At 41.8% G+C, this 26,548-nt stretch overlaps 1 protein-coding gene across 3 annotated transcripts in view; it reads left to right on the forward strand.

The window, feature by feature from the left end:
• The window catches only part of MICU1 (mitochondrial calcium uptake 1), a 120,890-nt gene that overhangs the window by 9,872 nt on the left and 84,470 nt on the right, over positions 1 to 26,548 (forward strand). For 2 of the 3 annotated variants that reach the window (XM_085302047.1, XM_085302049.1), the window contains exons 2-3: positions 9,154 to 9,315; positions 23,075 to 23,255. In XM_085302047.1, the coding sequence (XP_085158173.1) occupies positions 9,155 to 9,315; positions 23,075 to 23,255 (342 nt within the window). In that variant the 5' untranslated portion in view covers position 9,154. Of the gene's footprint in view, positions 1 to 9,021; positions 9,042 to 9,153; positions 9,316 to 23,074; positions 23,256 to 26,548 lie in introns of those variants that run through there. The other variant, XM_085302048.1, reaches the window with a different exon arrangement.

Consider the following 26,548-nt stretch of genomic DNA (forward strand, 5'->3'; position numbering starts at 1 on the left):
TTTTTTTTTTTTTTTTTTTTTGGCTAGTTAGCTTGCCAGCTTATGCATCTTTTGCTGTTTTAATTGACACCAAAGTCTTTATCCTAAATAGAACAGAAATGTTTGAAGGTGCCTGAGCAAAGATCTTTCCCCAGTGAATAAATGCTCCCATCTCCTTTCTAATATTATGGAGAGGAAGACCAAGACCAGGTTAGCTACTGAACTGTGCATTATAAATAATCCTGTTGTAATTACTAATAGTGTTGTATTGCAACTAAATTGGAGTCTTGTGTGCAGGTTGCACTGTCTTCTCTACGTAGCACTGAAGGTCAGTGAAGTTTTTTCTTTTCTAGTTTTGTCAGTTTTAATCAAGGTTTTCTGTGTGGATGTATTTGGGCTTCATGGCTCTTCATAGTTCAGCATTGCTTGAGCCTAAGGGTTGAGCTGCTTTTGGATTGGTAAGAACTGGCATGAGTGACTTGTATAGCTCAATGAGAMATGGATTTGTTCTGGATAGCAAGTAGTGTTTCGGAAAAAATCGGTAGTTGATAACAGACTACTCACTTTAAAGGTGAGGAAATGGGGGGGAGGGGTAGTCGTAGAGAAGCTTAAGTTGTACTTAAATTAAATATAGTTAATAGTAAGGATATGCATATTAAGTTGGGAGGAAGAATACTTATGCATAAAAGCAGTAGTGGACCCAGCTGGGTCTAAAGCTGGCTGTGCTTTTTGCTATTTTATTTTCACTTTAAATGTCTTGGTGCTAAATGGATCCATGTGGTATAATAAAACAACTCATGAGATGTGAATGGCATAAATAATGAAGTCTTAATGGATATTGTCCTAGTAAATCAGGATACTAGATAAGCCACATTAATGGTAAGGTGATTGCAAAATACCAAAACATGCTCTAATGCGATGTTAGACTGAAACTTTAAACACAAGTAATGAAATACAATAGTATGATTTTAAYAGCAGCTGCATTCAGAGTAGAAGGGAGGTTAATATTACATCCTGGCTACATAAGGAGCGGCATTGATCAGCTCCCAGGGGAGGGCAATTGATTGCTGGATATAGTGCAGGACCTCAAAGTTGAGTGTGCATTTGTGTGGTTCACTGTCTAGTCTGTGGACTRTGTCATATGTTTCATGCAATCAGACTTGACACGCAAGCCTATTTTTGAACAGTGTACAAGGAGGACTCTTTTCCCTATCTCAGGAGAGATCTGGAGATGTGTTTCTCAGTATTTTTAGGATTTCAGTCTTACTATTTTTTGGAAATACCTAATCTTAGAAAACATATCTCTGCCTCCAAAAGAAGACTATAAAGCCAGCTCCTTACTTGTTTTGAGTAAGGGCAGACTGCAGCATTCTTGCCTAGGGGTTTCTAAATACTAGCTTCTAAATTAACTTAGTTTTCTAAATCAGTCTTTCAGAATCTGTTCCTCTGTTTCACTAATGGCCTTAGCGCTCACACAACTGTAGACAGACACGAAGGAAGAGAATTAGCAGGCATGAAATATTCCTCCCTTCCCCAGGAACTAAAAATGAACCAGCTCTTCCAGGCTGGTTGGAATCTTGGTGACATTACGGATTTTTTGTGCATCATTGCAAATCTAACACCGTCAAGAAGATGGTATGCTGAATCTTGAAGAGGAGATAATACAGCTTTGACCTGCAGAATACAGAATGTGGAAGGGATCTGCTGAAGTCCCTGTTGCATGTTTTTCCCGTGGTGGGGCGAATGTGAGCTTCCTTCTAGAAGAGTGCAAGTTGCTCTGAACTTTGGCAGGAAAGGAGGGGAGTGCAGGGATAAAACACAGAAACATGACTGATAGGTTAAGTGGAATTTTTTTGTATTTCATTTTATTTATTAGTTCATTTTGAGAGCTGAGTTTCTTAGCATTAGGTGAACCCATACTGTGATGATGGATAAAAACAAATTGCTAAGCTATGGCTTAGATCGGTGCTAAAGATGTGGCAGTGTATTATGGATTGATGCTGCACAGACCATCAATCAATTTTGAATCGTGTTCTAAAACAAATGTAGTTTTGCTCTCTGGTGAAATTAATGTGATCAAGCACTGCCCCCAACTCCTATCTGGGAAGAAATTGCCTTTGATAGTGATTTCATCTTCATTCTGAAAATTGATTGGTGTGTCTTAGTAAGTTAATAATGTAGGTAATGTGGGTAATCCTTCTGTGAAAATAGCACTGTTTAAGCTGAAAATCTGGAGTTGCAGCCCCTCTTGGGGAGGGGGGAGGAAGGAGCAGATCTGGAAGTCTGGAGCTAGAAACCCTCTTGGTGCTGTGTTTTGTGTCGGCACACAAATCTCTGTTGATCGTCCTAGTTTGTAAATAGAAAGAGTGCAGAGAGAATTTGGGGGGAGCTGTCAAAATAATTAATTTGTCTGGCTGTGATTTAGTACCTGGAAGGCTGGCTTTCACTGGTTGGCATAAAATGCACTCACCCAGAGGGGTTGTGCAGAAATTTGCAGCTTGTACCTGCAGCTGAAATGAGAGAGGCTGTTGACTTCATGTGAAGCCAACCAAAACACCTTTTAGCCTGAATGGCTCTGCATATCACAGCTGTGTCCTCTTTCTACAGTTTTCCCCTTAAAATAAGTACTATTCCAAATCTGGAAAACTGCAAGCTTTGAATGTTTTGGTGGTTAAGTTCGGCGCTAAAAGGGGGCAAGGCAATCAGCACAGAGTGTTTGGAAGTAAGTGCCAAGGTAGCTCTTTGCTCATCAGGTCTGGGTGTTGCCAATCAGCTGCCTGCACAAGGAAATTTCAGCCCAGAAGTGCATGGAATTTGGTGGTGATGCGGATATCTGCTCTGGAGGTGCTGGCAGGAAGAGAAGGGAGAGGGCTAGCCATTTACCCCTCGCAAGTGCATTTGTATTTGTTGAGCAAGGAGTTCCCCGTGTTCAGGGCTGCATTCGGCAAAGAGCAAGTGGAATGAGTTTTGCAGAATTTGTGATGTGCTTCTGTACATCATGCTGAAAGGCATGTTTGGGAAGGGGGATTGGGTTTAAGTATGTCATTCTCATTCAGAATTATATAGCTCTGAATAGTCTTTGAATTGCATGAGATTTTACTATCTTATTTTGTGATGCTGCTTGAAGACAGCTTTCTTCAATATGCATCCCTWGGAGACTCACAAATTTTATTCTGATGTTAATGTTTTTCTCCTCTGTTTTTTTTTCCCCCCTAGTTTTATATCTCCACCTCATTTAAGTGTCTTAAGCAATCACACTCATGTTATGAATTTTGTGGACTCAAGTAACTGTAAATGAGTTAACACAGCTTTTGTCAAGGACTGCGCATCCTTTCTCCAGTGTCTGTCTCGCAGCGTGAGAAGAGCTTGGACCTGCTTTGCAGTTTTTTTTGGCAGCATAGTACAGTTCCACTGATACTTGTGACATGTCTTGAATAGTAAGTTTGAAAAACAAGGGCAAAACCTTCTAAATGGTTGTCATCCTTGACCTCCTGGTGAGGTCGCAACTGATTCTGGAACAAGTAGAGGAAGCGATATGTATACTGTCCTCAGCAGTATATCTGAAAGTGTTTTTAGGACTTATTTTTAATGCTCAAAGTTAGTTCTGCATTTTGGGAGACTAAAAATTTCTCTCGTGTTCGTGGGGCGCAGTGTTGTACCATGCGATTTGGAGCTATATTTGTGTTAATAGCTATTGCTTTCTGCGGTTGGAGGCGCTGTTTGTGTAGACTTCTGACCGTTCTCTTACGGCTTAAATGTTTGGCCTGGCATCCGCTTCTCCAGAGCGGAGGAGAAATTAGTTAAAATATTGTAGTGGGGGTAGGTTTGATGCTAAAAGTGGGGAAGAATTAGGAGAGAAGAGCAATAAATGTGGCCAAATTAGAAATAAATTCCCAGGCAAGTTTTTAGCAGTCAGATCCAAGTGTTCCCATATTGCTTGCAACTCTCTGGTTAACCAGTGCTATGAAATGCTCTGTAGTGCTTTCGCTAAAGGCCGTAGTCCGGCAGCATGCCCACTGCTGCCTGCATGTGCCGAGCTTTAGGCGGGTGAGTTGTCCTGTCTCTTCTCCACGGAAGAGTATGGGGAGGGGCAGAATGTGGCTGAGGTTGTACTTGGTCCCTGAGAAATATCTCAGTTCTAGGGTTGGCAGTGAAGCTTCTCCTGATTGTTTTGCCCTTTCCCTTGTGCCTAAACTTTCTTTTTCCTGTTGGATTTATTTGTTGTCCTTTCCTCTCCTCAATYTTTCATCTTTTCTTCCCAATAACCCTCTTGAAGATGGAAACTCCTGTTTCTAGGTCCTTACTTTGAAATACTGCGCTATTAATTGCTGGGAGATGGTGAGCCTTGCTGTGATTGCTTTTCTGATCAGTGGTGTTCTCTTGCTGAGCAGCTGGGAGGGCAGGCTTGCGYGTGCCCCTTCTGCGGGGGATTGCACTGTAAATCCTTGCAGCTGAAGCTGCATTGGCCAGTTCAGGTGGAATTCACAAGTGGAGCCTCTTAGCAGAGCTGAAGTTGTTCTGCTGTGCCATACCACTTTTCAAAATGTCACATGAAATCTTCCTGTGGTCCACAGAATGGATTTGCTACCCTTCTGCAACCTTTCTTATTGGGGCTTTATTGCTTGGGTTATGTCTCTTGCTCGAGTTAGTCTTTTCAGGTACCTGAGACTTTGTCCCTTAGGTCATTTCATCTGAAGCCATCTACCTGGTGAAACATTGGCTTTGGGTTCATGTTATCCACACTGCAGAATAGCTTCTGGGGTGTTTCTCACCCAGAGGCCATCTGATTGGGATGAGGGCATTGGTGCCGATGATCAGAAGGTGTTGGGCTCATGTTTTGAGTGATCTGTGCTGAGTTTGAACAAGATGTGTCACAGTTGTAGCTACTTAATGTGGAGAAGCAGTATATTTAGAAATGCACTGAATGTAGGCAGCCATTCTGCCTGTTCCCTCTTTACTGTGTGTTGACACCGGCCCTTTTGTGGGACACAACTGACAGGCAGCATCCAGGCTGGAAACAGGTTGGGACCTTTCCTGCAGCGACTGCTGTGGCAGAGGGCATCTCTGCATGCTCTGGAAATGTCCCAGCTTGGTTTAATAACTGTGTGGCTCCGAAAGCTCATTTAGCTGTTAACGACTGTCCCTGGCAATCTCCTGCAGAAGCTTTTATGCCTAGGCACTGACTTTTAAATACTAATTCTCTTTTTAAGATCATACTGTATAAAGATGTTACTGATTTAAATTTTCAACTCGCATTCTGATGCTAATGTGTAAGCTTAGCACGTCCCAGTAATATTGTTCAAATGAAAATGTCCTGTGAACTCTGCTCTGATKAAAAATTGAAGACCCATCATCTCATTCAGTTACTGCTTTTTGTCTTACGTCCTTGTGCAAGTGAGGCCAGCTCAGACATCAAAAAGCTGTTATGTGTGTTCCATCTTACACATGCAGACTACTTTGGGTTGTTCGCAAGGAGCACTTCTGGCTCTGAGTTACCTGRGTTTGAAGAGCTCCTTCCTCCTTGTGCTGGGCTAGTTAAGGCATTAAGTCAGGGACCCATCAAATTACCGGGGCTGTGGAAAAGTAGGAACAAGCCTCTTTCTTTTCCTTTCAGTGTCTAAAATATATGTGGGAGATGATATCTACCGCTTCTTAAAAGCACTGAAAAACCCAGAGCTAGACTTCTGATGCTCTGGATCCTTTTCAGAAAAAAACCAGCAGTGCAAAAGCACCGTGCTGTGGGCATGTGGTATCAGTGGCTCCAGTGAATTAAGTTCCTGCTTCTTGGGATAACGGGGAAACATAGTCGTCTTGTTTTACCCCTCTCTGGAGTTCCTCTCCATTGCTTCCTCATCACAGAACACTTCTGATGTGCCTTTTTCATATATTTGGAAAGTTTAAATTTCTGACTATATGGCTGCTTTTGTGAAGAGTAGGTACCTTCTAAGTAGGCAGAAGTCTCAAATGTTGCTTTAAAAGCTGTATTTCATTGCAGAACAGCTTACTGGAGAGAATTGTTGTTTGGGAAAATAAAATATACAGAGAAAGCAAGGATGTAAACAGCTATTGAAATAGCATTCTTTGCATTTCTCTTTTTTTCTTTTTTTGAAGCAACCTGTATGTCTTCAGAATGAATGATAGCTGTTGCAGCTTGGATCAGAAATGGTATTTACTTAACGGGTTGGTGGATTTCTCATGTGTCAAAGCCAGTAACATTTCTAATGAGACACTACAAATATGTGAAGGTCTGGGCTGTTCCAGCTTCTCAGCTGCACACACGCATCCATGAGTTCTGTTTGAGCAGCTCATGTTTAATGGTAGAGTGGACAGTTACAAAACTTCACTTGAAAATCTTCAAATCTGTCAATTGTTTCTGCTAGAAAAAAAAAATCTAGTGTTATCCACATTTTTGTGCCCTTTGTCATTCTTTTCTGAAAAAAAAATCTATTTTTATTGTTAAAGGATATTAATTTAACCTGCTACTTAGCAAGGATTTAGAATAACACTGGCTTATCTCTTAGTAAAAATACGAACTATCTCTTCCTTGTAGCAGTAATCTATTGAATTGGCTATATTAGATGCTAACTATTTTGTTTGGTCCTTATTTCCAGTGTTTTGGGGTTAAGGTTTTTCTCTCTGAGCTGCTTTGTTGTAGCTATACAGCAAATTATTTATTTCATTAAATCATGCAGAAATTGTGAGGCAGTTTCATACTGCAAGCTATAATCGTATTATCTCTTGGCAGTTTTATACCTTACCCTGGTTTTATTCTTGCTGCAGTTGGTGTTAGGCTTTTTGTTGCTGCAGTTAGGGCAAGATGCTTTTTTTTTTCCTTTATCTTTTTGAAATGAACACCAACTTTCTCAAGTGGTCTTGACTTAAATGTCTGAGGCTTTTAACAAAACGTTAGCAAGTATCGTGGCAATTATGATTTTTTTAAAAAAAAAATCATGAGAGTAAAATGACAGATGGCAAGTGTGGGAAACTTAGCTTCCAAAGTGGTGATTTTCTGTTCCAAGATAAGCATACTCTTTATTTTAGAATAATTATGGGAATTGCCTGCTCTCAGCTCTCTTGGGCTATTGGTACCAAGTGAGCACTGCAGTGTGCTTTTGGGTGAGTAACGCAGCATTATCAGGAGCAAAGATTATTTGAACAAGGAAGATAACTTATTTCTTAGGGCTCAGACTGAAAGTGCATGTATGCAGGGCTATAGCCAGCAATCTGAAATGTTGAATCTTTCTGAGCTGAAGAGCAATTGCGGTGGGGTTGATTTTCATTTTGACCGATTAARTATCTTATGCATATAAGGCTGTAATGAAGAAGGGAAACCCAAATAAAGGGCACATTAGCTGCCTGTGAAAATAACACTTGCAAATTTTCTTTGCATATGTAACAAATTCATCCCTAGAGGAAAAGTCAGAACATCAGGTTTGTATTGGATGGAGAAAATTTATATGTGAAAAGAGCTGTTTTTCTTGTCAAAATCTACTGTTCTAAGCAGGAGAAGATTCTCCGATCAGCAGTGTTGGCTGGCTGGCTGTATTTCATTAAGACCTTAATTTTAAGCCTATTTATTTTTAAAGGAATAAACAGTCTGCCCCTAGTAATCCATGGAAGAGCCCAGCAGAGCGAGCAGCCCTGGGGGGACTGGATGGGGGGTTGAGTGCACGATGAGGAGCAGTGTTTCCGCACTCCATCCCAGGCCACCCTTGCCTCTAGCTGTGYGGTGCTCCTGCTGCCTTGCCACATCTCCCGTGTCCCAAGGCTCTGCAGCAGCTTTAGATCTGATGTAATTGGTGCAAAATCATGAGCAGAGCCCTTATGTMTGCTTTTCCTCCCTGTACCATGCTTGTCTTGCCTGTACTGTAAAGTCTTCAGACATATACGTCAGCGGCTATTGAGCATCCTAAATTATCTGTTGAGTGTTTTTTTTCTTTCCCTCCTCTCCTATTCTCCTGCCTAAGTTCACGTTCCTAGTTCATGTTATGGTATCCTGAGCTGTATGTTGTTTTGATGAAGTACACTAATATATTGAACTGCTTATAACTTAAATGGAATAATGCAGCAATACGTATGCAAAATGGTCCCAAGCTTCTTGTTATTGGGTGTTAATGGCTTAGTAAAAGCATAAGGTGACCTCTTGTGTTACAAAAGCAAGTAGAAGTCAATAAATATTACTTACAATTTGTCTTATGTGGTTGTTTATTGACTGGATGGGAATAGTTGAACAGAACAGCAAGAATTCCTAGGAAAGAGTGGGTAACAGAAGGAAGAAAGGCTTCTGCTCTGCATTTCCTGTTTTTGGTAAAAGAAGAAAGAATTCCTGTGCTCAACAGTTCTGCTCCCAAGTTGTCATGGTGCTTTATGCTCTATTATGCACAAGTTGACCCTGAGAACCTTCATCAGAAGACTAAATTTTCAACAGTTGGGAAGACTACCTTTTTTTTACTTAAAAAAAAAAACAAAAACAAAAACACTTTTTCCCTTTAAAAGGAAGGCTTGTGTTTCAATTTTCTGAGCTATCGGAACTACTTTGTCTTTTGTAGCTTGTGTATGTTATCAGGTAATACTTTTGCGGTTTGAATTTCTTCGCTGTAGTAATGTTTAATTTGTAGCTTTGGTTTCATATTTGTCTCTGTAATGTTTGTGTAGCAGAATGGATTGCATTTTAAAAGTCTGGACATCTGGAAACTTGCCTGTTACTTGAAGCTGGGTATAATTATTTTTTTTTTCCCCAGGGTAGCTTGAAAATATTTTAACAATATTTGGATGATCTTAGGGAAGTTCAAAATKACTGAGTGTTTTTGTTTTGCTTTTTTTTTTGTGTGGTTTAATTTGCCTTCTTAAAGTCTAGCTCAGTTTTTTCCTCTGGAAAAGTGACTTACTGATTTGCTGTGCTGGTAGGTTCTGCTTGCATCTGTTAGGCCATGGCACTTCAGCAGAGCTGTGCACATGTTCTCACTAAGTATTCTGAGGAAAGGTATGGAGAGGAGTTTAAAACATACTGTAAGAGGAGAGGAGTAAATAGCTAAGATGTGACAGCAAGGTGTGCCAGCCAGGTGTGTGCTAATAAGTAATATTTTTAACTTATTTACTACACTGGCTATGTTCTTATTTCAGAACAAATAAACAGCTGTGACACTTCAGTAACATGTTTCTCTTACTTGACAGGATGCTTCGCCTTCGACTCCTTCCCATTGYGGCAGGGCTGTCCGCCGTCTCCCGGCGCTACCACGGGACGACACATCACCCTGGGGCCAGGCGGAGGCTTGTGGTGGCGGCTTTCCTAGGGACCACCGCAGCGACAGCGAGTGCTAGATTTCTTTGGCAGAGGTAACGTTTCTTTATTTCTTGCACTGCTTTGGTCTTCTGGAAAGTACCTGCAGATATCTTGAAGATCTGCTGGAGTTTCTGTAAGGTGTTGCTGCTTTTCCTGCTTCTGCCGGGTGGGAGGCGCAGGCATGGCTGCTGAATGGGTGACTCCCTGCGGAGCCTCTCTTAGTCGGAGAAATGCGAGAAGCCTCAGGGCTGAAGAGTTGCCCTTTGGGGCCGTGCTGAGCCAGCCTGTTTGCAGTTGGTGGGGTTTGCTGCCCTGCTTCCCATGTTTTGCCATTTCCCGGGTCTGTGGTGCTGTGCAAACTTTATTTTTTGACTTGGCTARGCTGGACAAAAGTGTAGTGCTTTCAGCTTCTGGAAGGGCTGCTGGGGAAAGCACGTTTAGTCAGTGGATGTTACATTGCTTTTCTTTGTACTCTGCTGACCACTTCACATAAAAAAATCTAGGGAGGGAGCAGAAGGGGACAATCTATCTTTCAGTGGGTCAGTGGTAAGATAGCTGCAGGCAGGTTTGGGGGCGTGTTTTTTTGATGGTTTTTTGTTTGTTTAAGACCCAGAGTTTATAGTTGATGAGCATACCTCCTCATGAGTCATGAAGCTCAAAGCTTCTTTCCATAGCTATGAGGAGAAAGGCCATATTTGTGTTTGCCTTAAACTCTTGCTAAACTCTGGGCCTGTGCCATGTTTGCAATAAATCAAGGAATCCTTTCACTTCCCTTGAAACAGGAAAGCAGTGTGGCTCCAGCAGGAGCACTCGAGTGCAGGGCTGCAATTATAAAAGYGTCTGAAGGCAAAAGCATCTCTGAAAAATGTATCTTATTTCATTCCTGATGTTTTGGAGGTTGTTCCTCGCTGGCTCGCTTCCAGATCAGTAGGCACACTCGCCTTCTCCCCAGAGTCGCAGCGAATTCTGCATGCAGACTTGGGATTTCTTGTTTATTTTTTTGCCAGTCTGTTTTGTGGCTTGGGGTCTCTAGTGCTAATATGAATAGGAGGAAAAAGCTGTTAACTATTCTGGCTCCTGCTAGAAATGCAAAGACTTTCTTTTCTGTTAAAAGGTGCTGCCCAGTGCTAGGAAGCACCCCATGATGTGGTATAGTTTCTTCTGATGCTATGTTTTGCTAGTAAGCTGTAGTTACCTAGTGCAGCTCTGTCTGCAGGGCATGAATGCACAGTGCCGTGCCTAAAAGGTGGCACGGATGGGAGGCCATGGCTGAAGCGATGCCACCCTTGCCCAGGCAGGGGAGTGAGTGCTTTTTTCCCATTTTAAACCATCTTCAATGTGATGGTCAAGTAGGTAAAAAATAATGTCCTTGGTAAAGCTGTTTCCAAGGCACCTGGGTTAATCTTTCCCAACCTCTTGCGAAAGGTTCGCCCGCGCTTTTAAAAATAGCAAGACTGTTAGCTGTTAGCTTTACATTTTCTCAGAAGAAAGGTGCTTCCTGCAACTCTGCTTCCCGGCTAATGGTATGCTGAGTGCTGGGTCAATAGTAATGGGAGGGAATCTGTTAGTTCCTCTTCTTGCAATACTTGGCTATTCCTTAGAGGCTCCTCAGAGCTGTAACCAGGYTTGACCTTGCTCAGCTTAGAGTGCAGATGAAATCGGGTAAGAGATAAGCAGTGCCTTTGCAGCGGGAGATCTGTGATCTCCAGAGTCGTAATCAATCTGGAGAGACAGATTTGGTTAGATTTTTTTTTTCATTTCTTACAGCATTAAATAGGATTCTGTAGCCTTGCAAGTATTCTTYTGTTATATTAGCACTTAAGTAATTGCAATGTGTGTAACCGAAATAAAAGTTCGTTTAGGCTTATGATATTCATCTAATGGCTTGACTTAAAGCTGTTAAAGAAGACGAGCAAAACTGATGCTTGGTATAGGAAGTACTTCATACTGATGCTCGTAAAAGTTCTAAACGGACTTTGAAATAAGCCTGCTAGCGTTGTGTTTAAATGAGATGAACTGCCAATTTTTCYGTTCACAACATATAAACTAGGCGATTAAGGGAGTTTAAAATAGTTGTAGGTGAATGGTGAATGTTTGCAGTGATGTGCTGGCTTATTCAGTTGTTTTACAGCAAGTAGGGCTGCATATAATGGATTAGTTATAAAAGGTAAATGGTTTTCATACATCTAGCCAGGGCTGGGGATCAAGTAAACCAGGTGTCGTTGAAAATGCAATTTGTGTACTTCAGAGAAATGCAAGTGTGCGTCTGTTTAAGAATGTCCATATTTATTCTTAGGAATAAGTGATTTTGATTTATTAAGTGTTGCAGCAGTAGCTAAATGGGAAGGTTAAGGAGGTTCTTTACGTTAGCAGCTCTATTAGTGCAGTTAGTCTGCAGATGACACACAATGCTTGTTTTCCTTCAATTAGCTAAGCAAATGTGCTTTTGTTATTACATGAAACCTTGCTATGTGGCACAGTCTCCTGAGGGGATCTATATTTTTGAAGTATGGCTCTTGCTGTCGCAAAGAGTTTGGTGGTGGGTGATGCTCTGGAGCAGTGTGTTRCTGCTAATGTTCTCCTTAACCTTGTGCGCTCTGTTACTGAAGCGGAGGCACTTCCTTGCTCTTTGAATAAGGAAACCACGCTAGTGATGCTCTTTAGCAGGTTGCCACTGAAGTTTCCTTTTAAGATTACTTTTGCATGATGTCTCCCTCTTCTCTTCCTTATAAATCTTGTTCTTTAAAGTTGTGGACATAAAGATGTAATGAGGCAAATCAGGAAGTGATGGAAAATCTTATGCTTTTKGGGCTAGCAGAAAGCTAGGTAAGTAGGAAATGATGCCTGTTAGAGGGAGAGTAGTTTAAAAAAAAAATATCTGACTGGTATTCCGTTCTGCTTAGAGCTTTGTGTAGATGCCCTAACTCTTATCAGTCAGCATGGGGGAAGCATTGCCTCGAACTTAAGGAAGAAGAGGAGGGGAAAAAAAAACTTTTCCCTTTCCGCCCACCCGGATCCTTTTCCYTTAGAAAAAGGAATTAATATGGTAGTGTGTCTAGTAGCTTAAGGAAAGGCAAGACGTCCTCAAGTGGTTGTTCTGATTCTCATGTAGAGTCTGAAAAAAAAGCGTATTTCACGTTTCTTCTGTAGGATATGCTTTGAGCACAGTCAGAAGCAAGGGCTGGGATAAGGAAGCCTACATGAGGGTAGAGGGGCAGTCTAGGATTTAAAAACTGTACTTTAAAAACTTAGTGGTAGTATGGCAGAGGGTAGGAGAGACTACTTTTGTCCTCCTAACACTGGAGGTGTGTTGGTGGAATCACCACAACTAATACGCTTCTGCACAAGGGTCCGTGATCGTATCTGTTGGGCTTGCTTACTTCCTACCTGAGCTACTGCTGCGCGCTTTCGGTGGAATCTATCTGACCTAAATGATTATACAAAACAAGTGGCTRATGCTGCTCTGTTCTGCTGTGATGAACTATACTTCACTAATGCAAATAACTGAGCTTAGACTAAGGAATTCACAGTGTTTAAGTCATAACTTTAAGCTCTGGGGATTTGTATCTGGCAACAGAAGCAATTAAGTATTCTGGGCATTGATATAATAAACTGAATTAACTAATTAATTGAAATAAATCTTGGTGCAATCATTGGTTAATCTAAATGAGGCATTAATATTTGAGAGCTGCTGAACCTTAGCTTGCTGCAAGCTTAATGTTAAGAAAATATATTACTGAAACTCTTATGAAACTTGTTCTCAGTTTATTATTGCAAATACTGATCTGGTGTGCTATCAAATGGCTAAAGATAACTTTATTTATATGACAAACCATCCTGACTGGTAGGGTCTATGGGCAGTGGACAACTGGAAGACCTTAAGTTGAAATCTCAATCCTGAAACTTGTCACTAAGTCAGCCCGGTATTGAATGAAATACATGTCTGAGCAGACTTCCACTCTCTAGGTGTTTCCCTTTCTGTAGGGAGCTAAGCTGACACTTTGCTTTCCTGGACAGAAAACTGGCCAGGTGCATATGGCTACTGCTTTCTAAAGATCTATGGGTGTAGTTTTCATGAGGCTGAACTGCCTAAGGATTTTTCAGATCAGAAACAAGATTAAATGTTAGCTTTGGGCTGAGTGAAGAGCTAGGTCATTATGATAGGTTTTTTTCCTTTGTGTCTTAGCAAAGAAAAGGGATTTTTAAGAAGAGGAAACAGCACTTTAATGACCTATACATGTTTTCAGAGTAAAACCTTGCAGTACTGAAGCCTTGAATTAAACAGGTGGCAACTCAGGCTCCTGGATAAGCAAGCTTAGAGCTTGACGTTTATCCGAGTTGAGAGGAATGAAGAGTAGTTATGGACACTCTGGAGAYGCTGTGGTGTGGATGACATGGTCTGGACTCAAGTAGTAGGTTTAGTGGTCTCATGGAGCCACATAAGAATGTGCCGCGTTCCTTTGAGGGAATAGGAAAAAACGATGTCGCAGGCTCCTGGCAGTGGTTGTGTTGCAGGGTACCGTTTCCCCAGGAGCTGTGGGGTGGTGTGTTGCCCCAGCTGACTGAACTGCTGCAGGAAGGAGGACTGTCCCTTCTGGAAGTACAGAAGGATTTCTGCTTACAGACTGTTACGAGCGCTGTTCCCGATTGACTTGAGTTCCTTGTTTGTATTTAATTTCTTATCTGTCGTTAAACATGCTACCAGTAATAAGAGCGAGACATCTGTGTTGCTCTGGAAGTTGGTTACCAATGAGGTTCTGTGCTACCAGCGTGTTTCTCTCTCTGCCTTACTTTGCCCCATCCTGTGCGGAAGTGTAAGCTRTTGAGCTCAAGATGCCTCTTCACCRGGTGTGGTGGTATATTCTTGCTGTATAATAAGCTCTTCCTTTTCAGGCTCTGCTCCACATGGGCAAGCTTAGTTGTTCTGATGTTGAGTGCAGCTTCTGCTGAAATYGATTGAATATTCATTTCGTCTTTGCCATTTCTTCCTTTTCCCCCCTTGCCTTCTTTCCTGGTTTTCTCCTTGGGTCATCCTTCATCTCTGATTGCTTTCCTGAAAGGCTGTCTGGAGGAAATACCGTTTCTTTGTAATCTTCCTCACTCAGCTGACACGCAAAGCTTCACGGCTTTTTGTCTTCCGCTCGTGTGGGTTCTTTCCCTCAGTGACTCTGGAAGTAATTTTGAAGCATAGATCAGCTCCTAGCTAACTTTGTTTAAGAATGTATTGCTTTTTCCATCATAGTCTTGGRCTCTAGAGTAATTTGCTTAGAATACATTTTTAATGGCAAGATTGATGGAAATATTTTATGCCAGCTGAAACGGAGACACTTTTAATTTTAATTCTAGCGAAACAAAGAAAACCACATAAATTATAGTCAAGAGAGRAGAGAACTGTTTTATAACTATGGATGTATCATGTACTGCTTGAGCTGATGTAGGAAAGAAGCTGAAAAAAATGTTGCTGCCCTTGTTGAGTTATCTTTATTGAACCCTACTCTGTTTTTARTTCTCTTTGTCAGGGGATGGTGAGGTGACAGTTAAGGGACTATACTTAGGGTTGATGTGCCAAGGATTTTCTTCCAAGACCCCAAAGCACATTGATCTGAGTGGTGYCTTGATAGAGCACTGTGTCCTCTCTGGTGGTTTTGGCTTCGTATTATTTTTACCCATGAACAGCAGGGGAAGGRAAGAATCTGGTGCCAGGGAGTGAGCCAAAATCAAATTTCAGTTAATTAGGAAAACATCTGAACTACTCTGCAGAGGAGTGACCTTAAGTGAACCACAAAGTTTAAAGCACAGGTATTTTCCCTAAACCTGTAGAACCCTGGGAGTTGACTTGTGTGTGCGCTCACAAAATCATATTTAAATGTTGCATTGCACAAATTCCAGGTCTGACTTGCTTAGAAGCCAGATGGAAGTGCCAGAAACTGCTTCCTGAAACTCCTTGTTTTACTGTGACTTTGCTTCTCTTATGGGGAGTAAACTTTAAATTCTCTGTCTTCTAACACAGAGTTTGAACTCCAAGTCTTTAATGCCACTTGAAATTTAGCTTTAAGGGTGTTTTTAAGCAATATGGGTGCCCTCTGGTGGCCAAGTTCTTGCCTGCTGCCTCCCCTTTATACTAAATAAGGAGAAACGAGCTCACCTTGCCCGCATCCTGAAGAGCGTGCTGGCTGACTTCCAGGAGCTCTGTGGAAAGTGACACCTTTCCAAGAAGTCAAGTTATTTGGGAGTGGAGTAGGGGAATTTCCTAGCTGAGCAGAGGAAGAAGAAAAATCTCAAGTGTGAGATCAGTACACTGCARATATCATCCAATTTAGCTCAACAGTGGGTTTGGAAGTAGGGTACTAATGAAGTCATTGAGTGTTTCCCCCTTTAGGATGCAGTCTTCTCACTGCTGTCTCCCCCCCCAAGAAGCTCTGCTTCCTACCACCTGATCTACCTGACTGCCCTCTGTGTTGTGCTCGAGTTTAGATCTAGGGGCTGGAAGCAAGGGAGAAAACTGGTGATGGGCATAATCTGGTGATAATCGATGATAATTAAGGCTTTAAAAAAGCAGGTAAGCTAACCTTGTGGTTCTTGTTGCTTTTACTTTGGTAAGCTTCTACGGTTTCAGCTGTCTATTGTCTAGTCAGCAGTAGAATGTCACTGAGRCTTGCTGGTGTAAGCTGTATGATGGTTTTTTTGGTGTCTAGCACACAGTTTCATGTGTTACCGCTGTTAYTGGGGCCGGCTAAGAGAACAAAAGGCTTATGGAGTTGAAGATTTCCTTTACTGCAGCAGAATGTGGTCTTCCTGTGGTCTTCCACCGCTGTTTCTGGACTAGGTATCAAGGGGGAAAAGAAATTTTAAGGCATCTTGTTCCCCCCRCAAGTGATCTCCCCCCTCACGCTTTTTCCCGTGAAGCAACTGAAGGTTGCACATTGCTTTAGGTATCCAAAGCAGTAAGAACTTCCTAATGTTTAAGTAAGTCTACCTTGCAGGTTCTTATTGTCGGTTTCTTTGGTCAGAGACTTAGCTTCTTGAGGTAGGACAGCTTTTCTCTTTCTTCTTCCAGTCCGATTTGCTCGTTCTTCGTTAGGTAACTATTTTACGTAATTTTGGTTCTCAGTTGACACCACTTACCTTAGTTTTATACTTGCTCTCTTGTGTTCTCATGCCATCCTCAGTGGAAATTAAGATGGATTGGAAAGCAGAGTCAGGCAGACAAATAGTCGTCGTGAGTCTGGGAAGTGCTCTGGCGTGAAAACTCGTGCTTTGCCTTGTGCACGCGTGGAGGCTCTCMAATTTTATTGCCTTGCAGGGCTGAGCCTGTAGTTTGCAAAACAAGATATGGTGCTGGAATGATTAATGTTGTAACATGTCTTTGCTTAATGGCTTGYTGAATAATGGTGGATGTTTGGGAAAGGGAACAGATGTTAAGAGAATCCATTTGCCTTCCTTGTCAGCTACCTGTGTTCCGAGGTTGGTCTGTCTTAAAACRTTTTGTAATGCTTAAACTTAGATACATGCTGGTAAAACTTGATGGAAAACTGTGCTTTGGATTGGTAAACTCGTAACGTGGAGACTTGACTTGTCTGTCCTTACAGAGAAATTAAGTATTTTCAAGGAACTTGGTTGAGAAAAGGGCTKAAACTCACAATTCATGTCACTTATTTTCTTTAGCTGATAGTTGATGTTTATAATGTGCCCAGTAAATTAATAGTCTTAGCCAGAGGTGATGACCGCTGAAGGTGAAAGTGGATATAATACAGACRGTAACTTCCAAGGATTAATACTTTTCCTTTGTATCTAATAGCCCTGCTTGAAGCAGTACTTACCCTCTCGGGGGGGGGAGCTCGCTCTGCCTTGGTTTTCAGAAACCATTTGAGCCAGAATCTGTACAYTAGGGAAAACTATTCAAATGCAACACACCAGGAAAAAGTTGGCTTTATTCTTGACCTCAGCTCAGTGAATGCTAGTGCCTGCTTTCATCTGTTTCTTTTTGTTGTTAGTTACAGAGCTCTGTAACTTGTTCCACTAGCAGGAATTTGGACGATGATAGATTTGCTTCTCTGTCGACTCTTGGTTAGTCCGTAAAGAGTAAGTCCTGACTCTTGCACTTGCCCTACTGAATATTTAATTTGTGTTTCTTGGGTAGGATGTAGAGCTAAAAAGACTGAAGCACCATAACAGAGTAGCCTGGGAGACCTATCTCAGTGCCAAACAGAAGCAATTTAATATTGAGACAATTTGAGATTCCTGGATTGATAAGTAAAAAGTTTGCATTAGTTATTTTGACTGTGATAATTCACTCAGAGTTACGTTGAGCTGATGATCCACTAAGACACCAAATGACTTTGAGTCATTAACTTGTAGGATGAATTGAAACTGTCATGTATGCATGATCTTTGGATGTTCTTCCCAGACGTTCCCCTTGCTGTTTGGCCATTTGGAGTTGTGTGCTGTTTGCTTGCTTGTGCTCAGCTTACGAGGCGAGGTTGTTTGTAACGTGCTCTGAGTCTTTACTTGCAGATCTCAGGGGACCTGGTGACTTTAGCCTCTAGGTCATTAATAGGAGGTGGCATAGAGCCAAGAACTTTCTCTTGTTGAGGTTGGGAGAAGCTCAGGCACTCATTGATGATCAAGTGCTTGTGTTTTGAAGCATATTATTGCCTATTTTTTAATCCATTGAATGTGTCATGTTGATTTTGTTTTTTTTAATGCTGTAGTTTATTAATCACAATGTCATTTTAGTAGCAAGTGAAATACATATGGGATTTTATGTTCATTATACCAGTGCTATTACCATTATCAACAACACCAGTAATCTCATCAAGAAGTGGCATCAATTTAGTTTGACAAGACTCATTTTCTCTAAGCCCTTGTTGACTGTTGCTGAATTTTCCTTTAATCTTATAATTAAAAAAGCCTAGCTCTTGTTTGCTTACTCTGATGCCGGTCTTGGGCTACGTAACGGGTCTATACCGATGGCTGTTTTCTTTTCARATATTAACAACGCTAAGTTAAGGCTTATTGAATATCAGTGGATAGCCAGTAATGAATGATTTTCCATAGAGTCTGAGACAACTCGTAATAAAGCCAAACCTCAGATACCTGAAGGTTTCCCAGAGCTGCTGAACAGAAAGTGCATGTCTATAGTGTTGCTGTGGCATATAGACCTTGGCTACCATTTGAGTAGAGAGTCTGTTGGCACTGCCTCTTGAGGAAACCAGAGTATAGGCATATAAAACATTACATTCCAAGTAAACACTTGCTCTTTATGATACTTCTTTAACTTCTAGTGTAACAAACAATCTTGATTTTTTTTTTGTTACGCTTTCCTTGTTAGTTTTGGTAACTCAGACAACAAAAAGGCTATTGTTGGTCATCACCCCAGCCTTGGGGTATTTGTGTCCCTTATCAGTTTTGTACAGTATCTTGCTTTTAACTTGTTTGGAGTACTTTCAGTTTGCATTCATCTTTTTGGTTCTCGTTTCCTTATTTCTACAGGCTTTTGCTTTCTTCTAAAGCAAAACTGTTGATGTTTTCCCCCACTTTTTTCAGCAGTTTTGGCATCTTTCTGACTCTTGAGTATGGTCTTCCAGTATGTAGTAAGATGCTCTTCTGCCACTGGTAGCTGGCATTCTGAGTCAGGCTTGTTTGTCTGTGTCTGTGACCTGTCTCAGAATTTTCAGTCTGGAAMAAGTCAGGTTCACGCGAAGGCTGAAGTATTGTAAAAAGTGCAGTTCTGTGTTTACTGAAGGCATCTGAAACTTTTTTTTTAAACAATAGGAGACTTGCTCAACCTGCTCTTATTCTAGCAACCTTGCTGAGACATTTTGTAGCGTGAAAACAAATGTTGGTGATGGAAAGCAGCGAAGGGTAATGAACTTGCTCTTTGGGGGAGGATCAGGAATGAAGAATGGGATGCAAGTTGTGGGCTGTCTGAGAGCCTACCCAGTTCACATGGCTATGATATCTTGGACTTCTCGTTTTGTCTGTCACCTTTGCTGTTTGTATGATTACTTTACATTGCTGGGTTTTCTGCATGCCCAGGGGCATGCAGAGCAGGACAAGGGGAGTTCTAGCAGTGAGTGGAAGCAACAGTCATTTTGTTAGGAAAAAGCTATTAAGCTGATCAGCCTTAAATGCAGTTTGGATCAACAGCAGTTCAAGTGAGCAGCATGTTTGGGGGGTGAAGAATGCAGGCTTAATGCTCTGAACTCAATTCTTTTTGTGCACGACGGATGTAACTGAGTCAGGATTGCTTGTATCCGAGTTACCGTCAGAGCTGCAGCTCTGTGCTCTGTTCCTCTCCCCCACTCAAGGTGAGCTCTATTTGGAAAGGTAAGCAGCATTTCCCGGCTTAAGAAATTAATGCTAACGGATTTATAGTTCACGAGGGCATTAGAATAGCATCAGTAGGATGCCTCCAGCGTGTCATTATGGTTGAAGGCCTCCACGAAGCAATTATTTTTTGCAAGCTGCCAGGGAGTTATCTCTAAGGAGCAGTGCTCTGTTATCCCATGGAATCTGAGGTAGCTGGGAAGACTGACCTAAAGCTGTGCAGGTTCACTATCTTCAGGGCTGTCCTCCTCAGTAGGCTTGCAGCAGAGAGGCTCATGTCGTGGCCTGTCCATCTCTGCCTGAGTTGCGGTGCTGCTGCCTGACTTAGACTGCAGCAGAGGAGGGTGAGAGGGGGTAGGAGAAGTCATCTAGCTGTCTGCCCGCTGCCAAGGCAGGCTTGGTTGCATTGAAGCCTCTCTGGACAGACAGCTGTCCCACTATTTTTAGAAATCTGCTAGTGRTGGAGACGGCAGTAACAGAATAAAGCCTCCTAGGCGGCTGATTCCAACACTTCTGTCCTTAACATYAAGAAGTCTGTGCGTGTGTGTGTGTGAGCATGTGCACGTGTGTGCTGCTTTCTCCAAAGTGCAAGTTTCTTCCCCGTCAGGTCTGTAAACATCTCTGCTTCTTGTCCTGCCCCCACTCGACCAAGAGATCCAGTCTTGCAGTTTTAACATAACTTTAATTTATCACTCTTTTTTTTTTTCCCCTGTCTTAGAACCATCTGACTTGTTTTAGAGGTGGGTTACAAATTGTTGTTTTATTCTCAAAGCTCATTTTTTGTATATGGAGAGAAGACTGTCTGTAGAGCATCGCTGATTACCTGGATAAACTAGAGGTGATAAAAAGACTGTATTCAACAAACGGATTCCTGCATGGTTATAGCCTGCTAGCTTGACAGCGTGATGGATCAAAGGAATGCGTAGGACTTACTGAAAACTCTTGTGGGTTTTTTTCTTTTTTTTTTTTTTGTTTTCATTTTGAGTTTCAACTGTCCCTTCCCCAGTTTGCTGACTGTCATGCAACAGGAGCAAATCTTACTGATACCGGTGTTCTCTGACATGTTTTGTATGGTGTAGCTTGGTTGTGTAGATAAGCAATTGATTTTGAAYGGGTTTTATGTCTTGGTGACCTTCTCCTAAGATTTTCTTAGAGATGCTTAAGACTGATTTTCTGCCTGCAGAAGGACTTTTCTTGTCAGCACTGGTGTTGTAGCCTTAGCTCGCAGCAGTTTATTGTGGTTTTGGCTGATATTTCAGTTCACTGCAGCTTTGTGAGCATGTACCAGTGCTGATTAAACTTTCAGAAGAGGCTTTGGAAGTGCCAGCTTGGACTTTCTGCTCCKAGTGGCTGACTGGCTGCCTGGCTCTTCTGGGTCTTGAGATGCTCCTGGAGGAAGAATGCGGAAACCCATCGGTTGGACCTGTGGTCTGAACCAAGATTCTGAAGTTGTGTGTTAAAATTAAACATGTTCTCACATGAAATATTCTTGTATTTCACTGTATGGAAACAGGGCRTGTAGACACTTTATCTGCTCTGTCTGAACCCTCAAGTTTATGTTCAAATTGAACCAAGTTGGGTTTAGTGGAAGTCCTAAAGCGACTGCTTTGCCGTAAGTCTTACAGAAGTACATTGGCAAATAAACCCTAAGGACCTTTCCTGTAAGGTAAGGCTGACATGTCGGACTTCATTTTTGTATGAAAAAGCTTCGTTAGTACTGCTGTTCAGCAAGTATTTGTCTTCTATTAAATTAAGTCGTTGCAATTTAGTAGTTATAATCTGTCCCAGTGCAAATGAGAAATCTGAACTGTTTAACCCCGTTGCGTTGGGGTAATGCACCTGAATACTTCAAAAAGTGTTTTTGGCAGCTTGTCAAGTTGCAGCCACTTGATGGTGGTTGTCAAGTGCTGAACTGGTTGTCACAATACGAACAAAAGTGAATTTTAATTCATCGTGATCCATTCTGTTCTTAAGCATATACTCTCCCAGAGTTTACTCTGGAAAGTGTCAGCTTTTTGTTCTTACTTCCTTTTTCCTTCCTGTCAGTACTATGGAAGGATATGAGTTCATTAGCCCTTCTAAGCCCTTCTGAATCTATCCTGTACTCCAATTTTTAGTGGGTTATAGGGTGTTGAGGAGGAATGAGCTGTCTCTTATTTTGRTAGCATTTAAAAATGACTGAAGGAGTCTCTGCCTTCATGTTCTTCTTGAAGTACAATGTGCTGAGACTGCTCTGGAGCTGTGTATTGCTGGGGAGACATGCACATACTCTTCTTTAACTTCATACACCGTATCTGTGTTTTCCAGCTGATTGATAAAATGAAATATGAATACCCTTTTCCTTTAAAGCTTGTTTCAAAACTTTGTTTTAGTTTTGTTTTCCCCCCTAAGGCAATCTTTTATGAAGAAAGTAACACAGTTATAAATAATKGTGTTCTTGTCTAGTGTGAATCCCAAATCATGGAACTTGATCAGAAGGCTCACGGCAACGAGCGCTACCCAACTGCAGAAGCCAGTGATTGCYCTGGTTAGTCCAAACCATTCACCAGCAGTGCAAAGTCAGGTTGGCTTAGTTTAAGCTTCAGACAGGTCTTTTAAAGTACTCGCTTTCTTCAGGCCGTTAGTTGTGACATGTTGACGTATCCTTAGGATTGTAACTTCACGGATCTCCATGTGTATGGTCTTAAACTGCCTTGCAGGTAAAATGTAGGAACTGCCCTGGCATTTGGCGTATGGACTTGGTGTGCTCTGTAGTTAACTAGTGTGTGGACAGTTGGTTATTCAGCAGCTAGGCAGGGAGACGAAGCAGTTTTAAGTAGTTAGTCTACAAATAGTTAGTCTACAAATTGTTGCTGCAGGTCCTCGTATCTGTGACCCGAGGAGAGGAGGCCCTTTGCTTTGCCCAGAGGGGCATTTCCAGCTTGGCGATGAACAAATCCTGCAGCGTTGGTACCTACAGGAGGGTGGTGGCTGTGGACTACAACTCAGCCTGTCACTTGGTGGAGAGAGAAAGTAAATAAAATGTGCTGGGAGTTAGAGGCTACTCGTTCTGAATCCTGCAGTGCTGACAGTAAAGCAAGTTTCCCTCAGTACTAGATTTTTATTGAGGGATGTTAGAATTTAAAGCTAGAGCTGGCTATAGTGTGTGCTTCCCAAGGTGAATCTTGCCTGTCTAGCTTTTAGGAGAAGGTATGATCATTCGTTCAGCGATGTGTCCTGATGGCTTTCAGCTGTTTTTTTTTTTTTTTTTTAAAAAAAAGCTAACTCTTAGTCTCTCTCTGTGTGTGTATATGTGTAAAACTTGATCAAAGAAACAGGAAGCAGCATATAATATTCCTTGGAGGTCTCCAACATTTTTGCTTTTGCTCTGCAGTCCTTCACACTGAACTTTGTTTGTGGAGAGCCTTGCATGGCTTTCTTTAACAGCTCTGACTGATAAAGCTCTAATCTTTTAAATTGGTGTTTTCCTCTTGCTTCTTGCAGGGCCTATGCGGAAGACTCATCTGTAAAACACGATCCAAGGGCAGACCCAAGTGAGAAGGTGAAGCACCAGGAGGAGGAGGAGAGCAGCACCAATGACAGCRGGAAGGCTGTAGCCTCAGGCAATGAGGAGGCTCTGCCAGAAGGGAAGAAGAAGAAGCGTTCAGGGTTCAGGGATCGTAAGGTATGAAAGCTGGCCGTGTTATACTGCAGTGGTTGCACTGCAGTGAAAGATGGGTAAAATTTGCAGAATGTTTCATGCAAGCACATGTTCCAAGTCTGGCTTTTGGTCAGTTCTTGCCTTATTTTCTAAAAGGGYCTTGCTCTTTTGGGAATCTACCTTGAGTTTCTCTAGGTAGAAATCTGCTTTTTGGAAAACATGGTGCGCTGGTCCTCTGAAATGAGGAGCCCTTAGAGCACCTCTAGYTGGATATCTGCAAAGTGGATATCTGAGAAATCAAGCCTCTTATCTTGATGTCTATTAAAGTGATGAATGCAAACCAGGGAATAAATATAATAGTTGTTTTTAAAACCATTTTGAGTGTGTAGCCTGTATCTGTGTGGAAGTTCATTCATTTACAGACAAACAGACCGCATGTGAAGAAAGTAGTAGAGGGCAAGTGTGGAAGGGAGAATGGTAGTGAAGGAGTAACTTTTATTTCCCTTTCTTAATTATTCTATAAATCAGTCATTGGAATACATTTTTTTTTTCCCTCCCTCGTTTTGGTTTGCCGTGTTTCTGTCTTTAATCCTATGCCTATTCAATTCTTGTATCAGACAAATTTTCTAGAGGAGGAAAGCTTGAGTAATGATTTGTGTTGTCAGCTTGTGACTCACCTTCMGTGCTGGGTAGTCTCAAGAGCTTTGGGCTCTTCAGAATTATCTGACTAGTTTGGTACTATCTGTAACTATTGTTATTACAAGATGTACAACTTGATCTGAAGAGACTTGTGGTTGAGAGTTGGCAGACAGCACTTTTTTTTTTTTTAACCTGTCTGGATGTTGGTTTTATTGGCCTGTTTGATTTAGTATCTTTGCAGTGCTGAAGTATGGAATGGAAGTGTGTATTCTTCACAATTCCTCTTGTATAATTTGCTTTTGGTAGTCATTTTAAGTCCATATCTAAGAGGCTGCATCTCATTAGTTGTTAAATTGTGGATAGTCATATATTTAGTTGTTTTAATAGCTTTTCATAAAAGCTAAAGAGATGTTTTGTTTTGAAGTTGCTGAATCATGTTCTGGTCTTGGTTAAATTAGATGACAGTTTGGTTAAATTTGTCTTGTGATATTTTGAGCTACAGACTTTCCCTACTGTGACATTTTGATGGGAAATTCAGTGAAGCTGTGTTGAAAGATCCTAGGTTGAGATGTTTGGAATTGTTCAGGGTGTCTGCATCCTCCTTTTTGCTTAATTTTCCTGGCAATTAGCTGTTAGGTACTCTGACAGCATCAGCAAAATTTGTTATTGGTACCGCTCAAGAAAAGCGTGTTTTTTAGTGTCAGTAGATGGAGGCAGGTTGCAAAGAGCAAAGATGTGATGGACGCTCAGGCACAGTACTAGTATGTGTTTCTTTTTTCCTTAAACAAAAAACCCTTTGATATAGCTAGTGCAAAGACTGGTTTTTGCTTTTCTTGGCCGGTTGCTCCTGGCTACAGAAGCCTGGGAGCATTTGCTTGCAGGTGTGGGCTTTTATTTTGGATACTAGAACACAAGCCTCACCATCCGAGCTCTTTCCTTCCTGCGCTGCTGTTGAGTGTGCTGAACCTGATGCCGGGGTTGCTTTTGCTCCATTTAAAGCAAGCTGTGACCAGTAGTGTCTCAAGTGCGGGGCTCTCTTTGCTATGTTTGAGTACATCTGTTGTGGGCTTGGTGTTTAATTGCCGGTTGCCCTAGTGAGTAATCCTGAGAGATATGGGTGGATGCACCTTGCTCTGATGATGGAGGAAGGTGTGCCCCATCCATGCTCCTGACTCAGAAATCGGGTGTGCTCACAGGATATGCTGCTCCCATAATCAGTCATGAGTAGTAGCTAGGGAATTCCTGACACTTCTAGATATTAAACAAACAAAAAAAAAACCCCTAAAGAAACCCCCAACAAAACACTTTCTAACTTTCTATGTAGTTAATTGAAAAGGATGTGGTATTTTTCTTGAAAAAAAACACTTTCAGTTAAGTTTAACTTTACCACTTGTTTGTTATCTCAGTGTTTGGTTTTAATGAGTCTGATGATGAGTGGTGGCATAATAAATTAAGCATGCTGGTGTTATTTTGGGTAGTGACTCAATGGAGAGGAACTGGACTAGAAATCATTTAGTGGCTGGGGGAGCTGATGCTGGCATCACGTGTAGCTGGTTCGAGGGCATGTGCTCTGTCGTGTACATGATATACAGGTCCTGCCTGCATAGGGCAGAAGAGGAAAATGTTCAAGTGCTTTTATAGTTTGAAGGTTAATGATCGGTAATGCATGCTGCGAGTGGGCTGACATGTCAGTTGATTTGCTAAAAGAATTTGGACTGCTGTAACAAGATCTATTTGCGATGGTTGTTAGGTCCTAGCAGGTATGCTGTGCTACGAGTGTTAATTGTGCAGAGACTTCATTTCAGTATGCGTTACAGTAGTAACGAAAATGAATACTAATTTATCTATGCTGTTAGTATGCCCAGGGTGTGCAGTGGTGAAGCCAGTGTGCTAGAAAGTTCTGTTCTGCCTCACCAAAGAGGCCCTGGTGATGCTCTGGGAGTGGATTGAGATGTTAGTTTAGAGCTTCATTTTTATGTATGCACTTATATGTGTGTATATACATACACACATACACGTGTTGTATATATATTATACATATATAAAGTGTGTGTGTGTGTGTGTATATATACACACACATACATACACACATTTTTCTCTTTTCCTCCATGCTTTTAACCTGAGCCTTAACATGGGCTGTCTCAAGTGTAGCTTCGGTCGTGTGTAGCAATAGGGATTACTTACTGGTGTGTCTTCTCCGATACATGCTTGCATTTATGCGTATCAGAAGTAGCTTTTCAGTTTTAGTCATGTAACATTGTTCTGGGAAGCCCAGATTACACTAAGATGCAGCTTTCTGCAGCTGGGTGAGAATTTCTGACTGGTCTTCACTGTATGGAGGACTGGTGCTTCTGTTTTTTTTTTTAAGTTCTGATATTGTTTAGAAATAGTAGGGGAAAAACATTACAAATGCCCTTATAYGTATACCCACGTGTGCATGCACATACACTCCCCCTGCATTGACAGAAGTGGAGCAAGTGCCCTTCCATGTCTACACTGGAAAGGACCATCCGTAGGGTGAGACWAGGGCACCCGTGTTAACTGCCCGTTTCCTGTTTAGCAGCCAGTCCTGAGTAAATGGTGGCTCAGGTTTGCAGGGCCTCACTCGCTCCTCCTTTGTTTCGGCTTTGTGCTCAGCTCAGCCCTTACAGAGGGAAGGGCTGTAACGTATTTGCRTG

Source organism: Rhea americana, unplaced genomic scaffold (assembly GCF_003343005.1).
Source record: "Rhea americana isolate MKP2758 unplaced genomic scaffold, rheAme1 scaffold_183, whole genome shotgun sequence".
NCBI classification, from domain to species: domain Eukaryota; kingdom Metazoa; phylum Chordata; class Aves; order Rheiformes; family Rheidae; genus Rhea; species Rhea americana.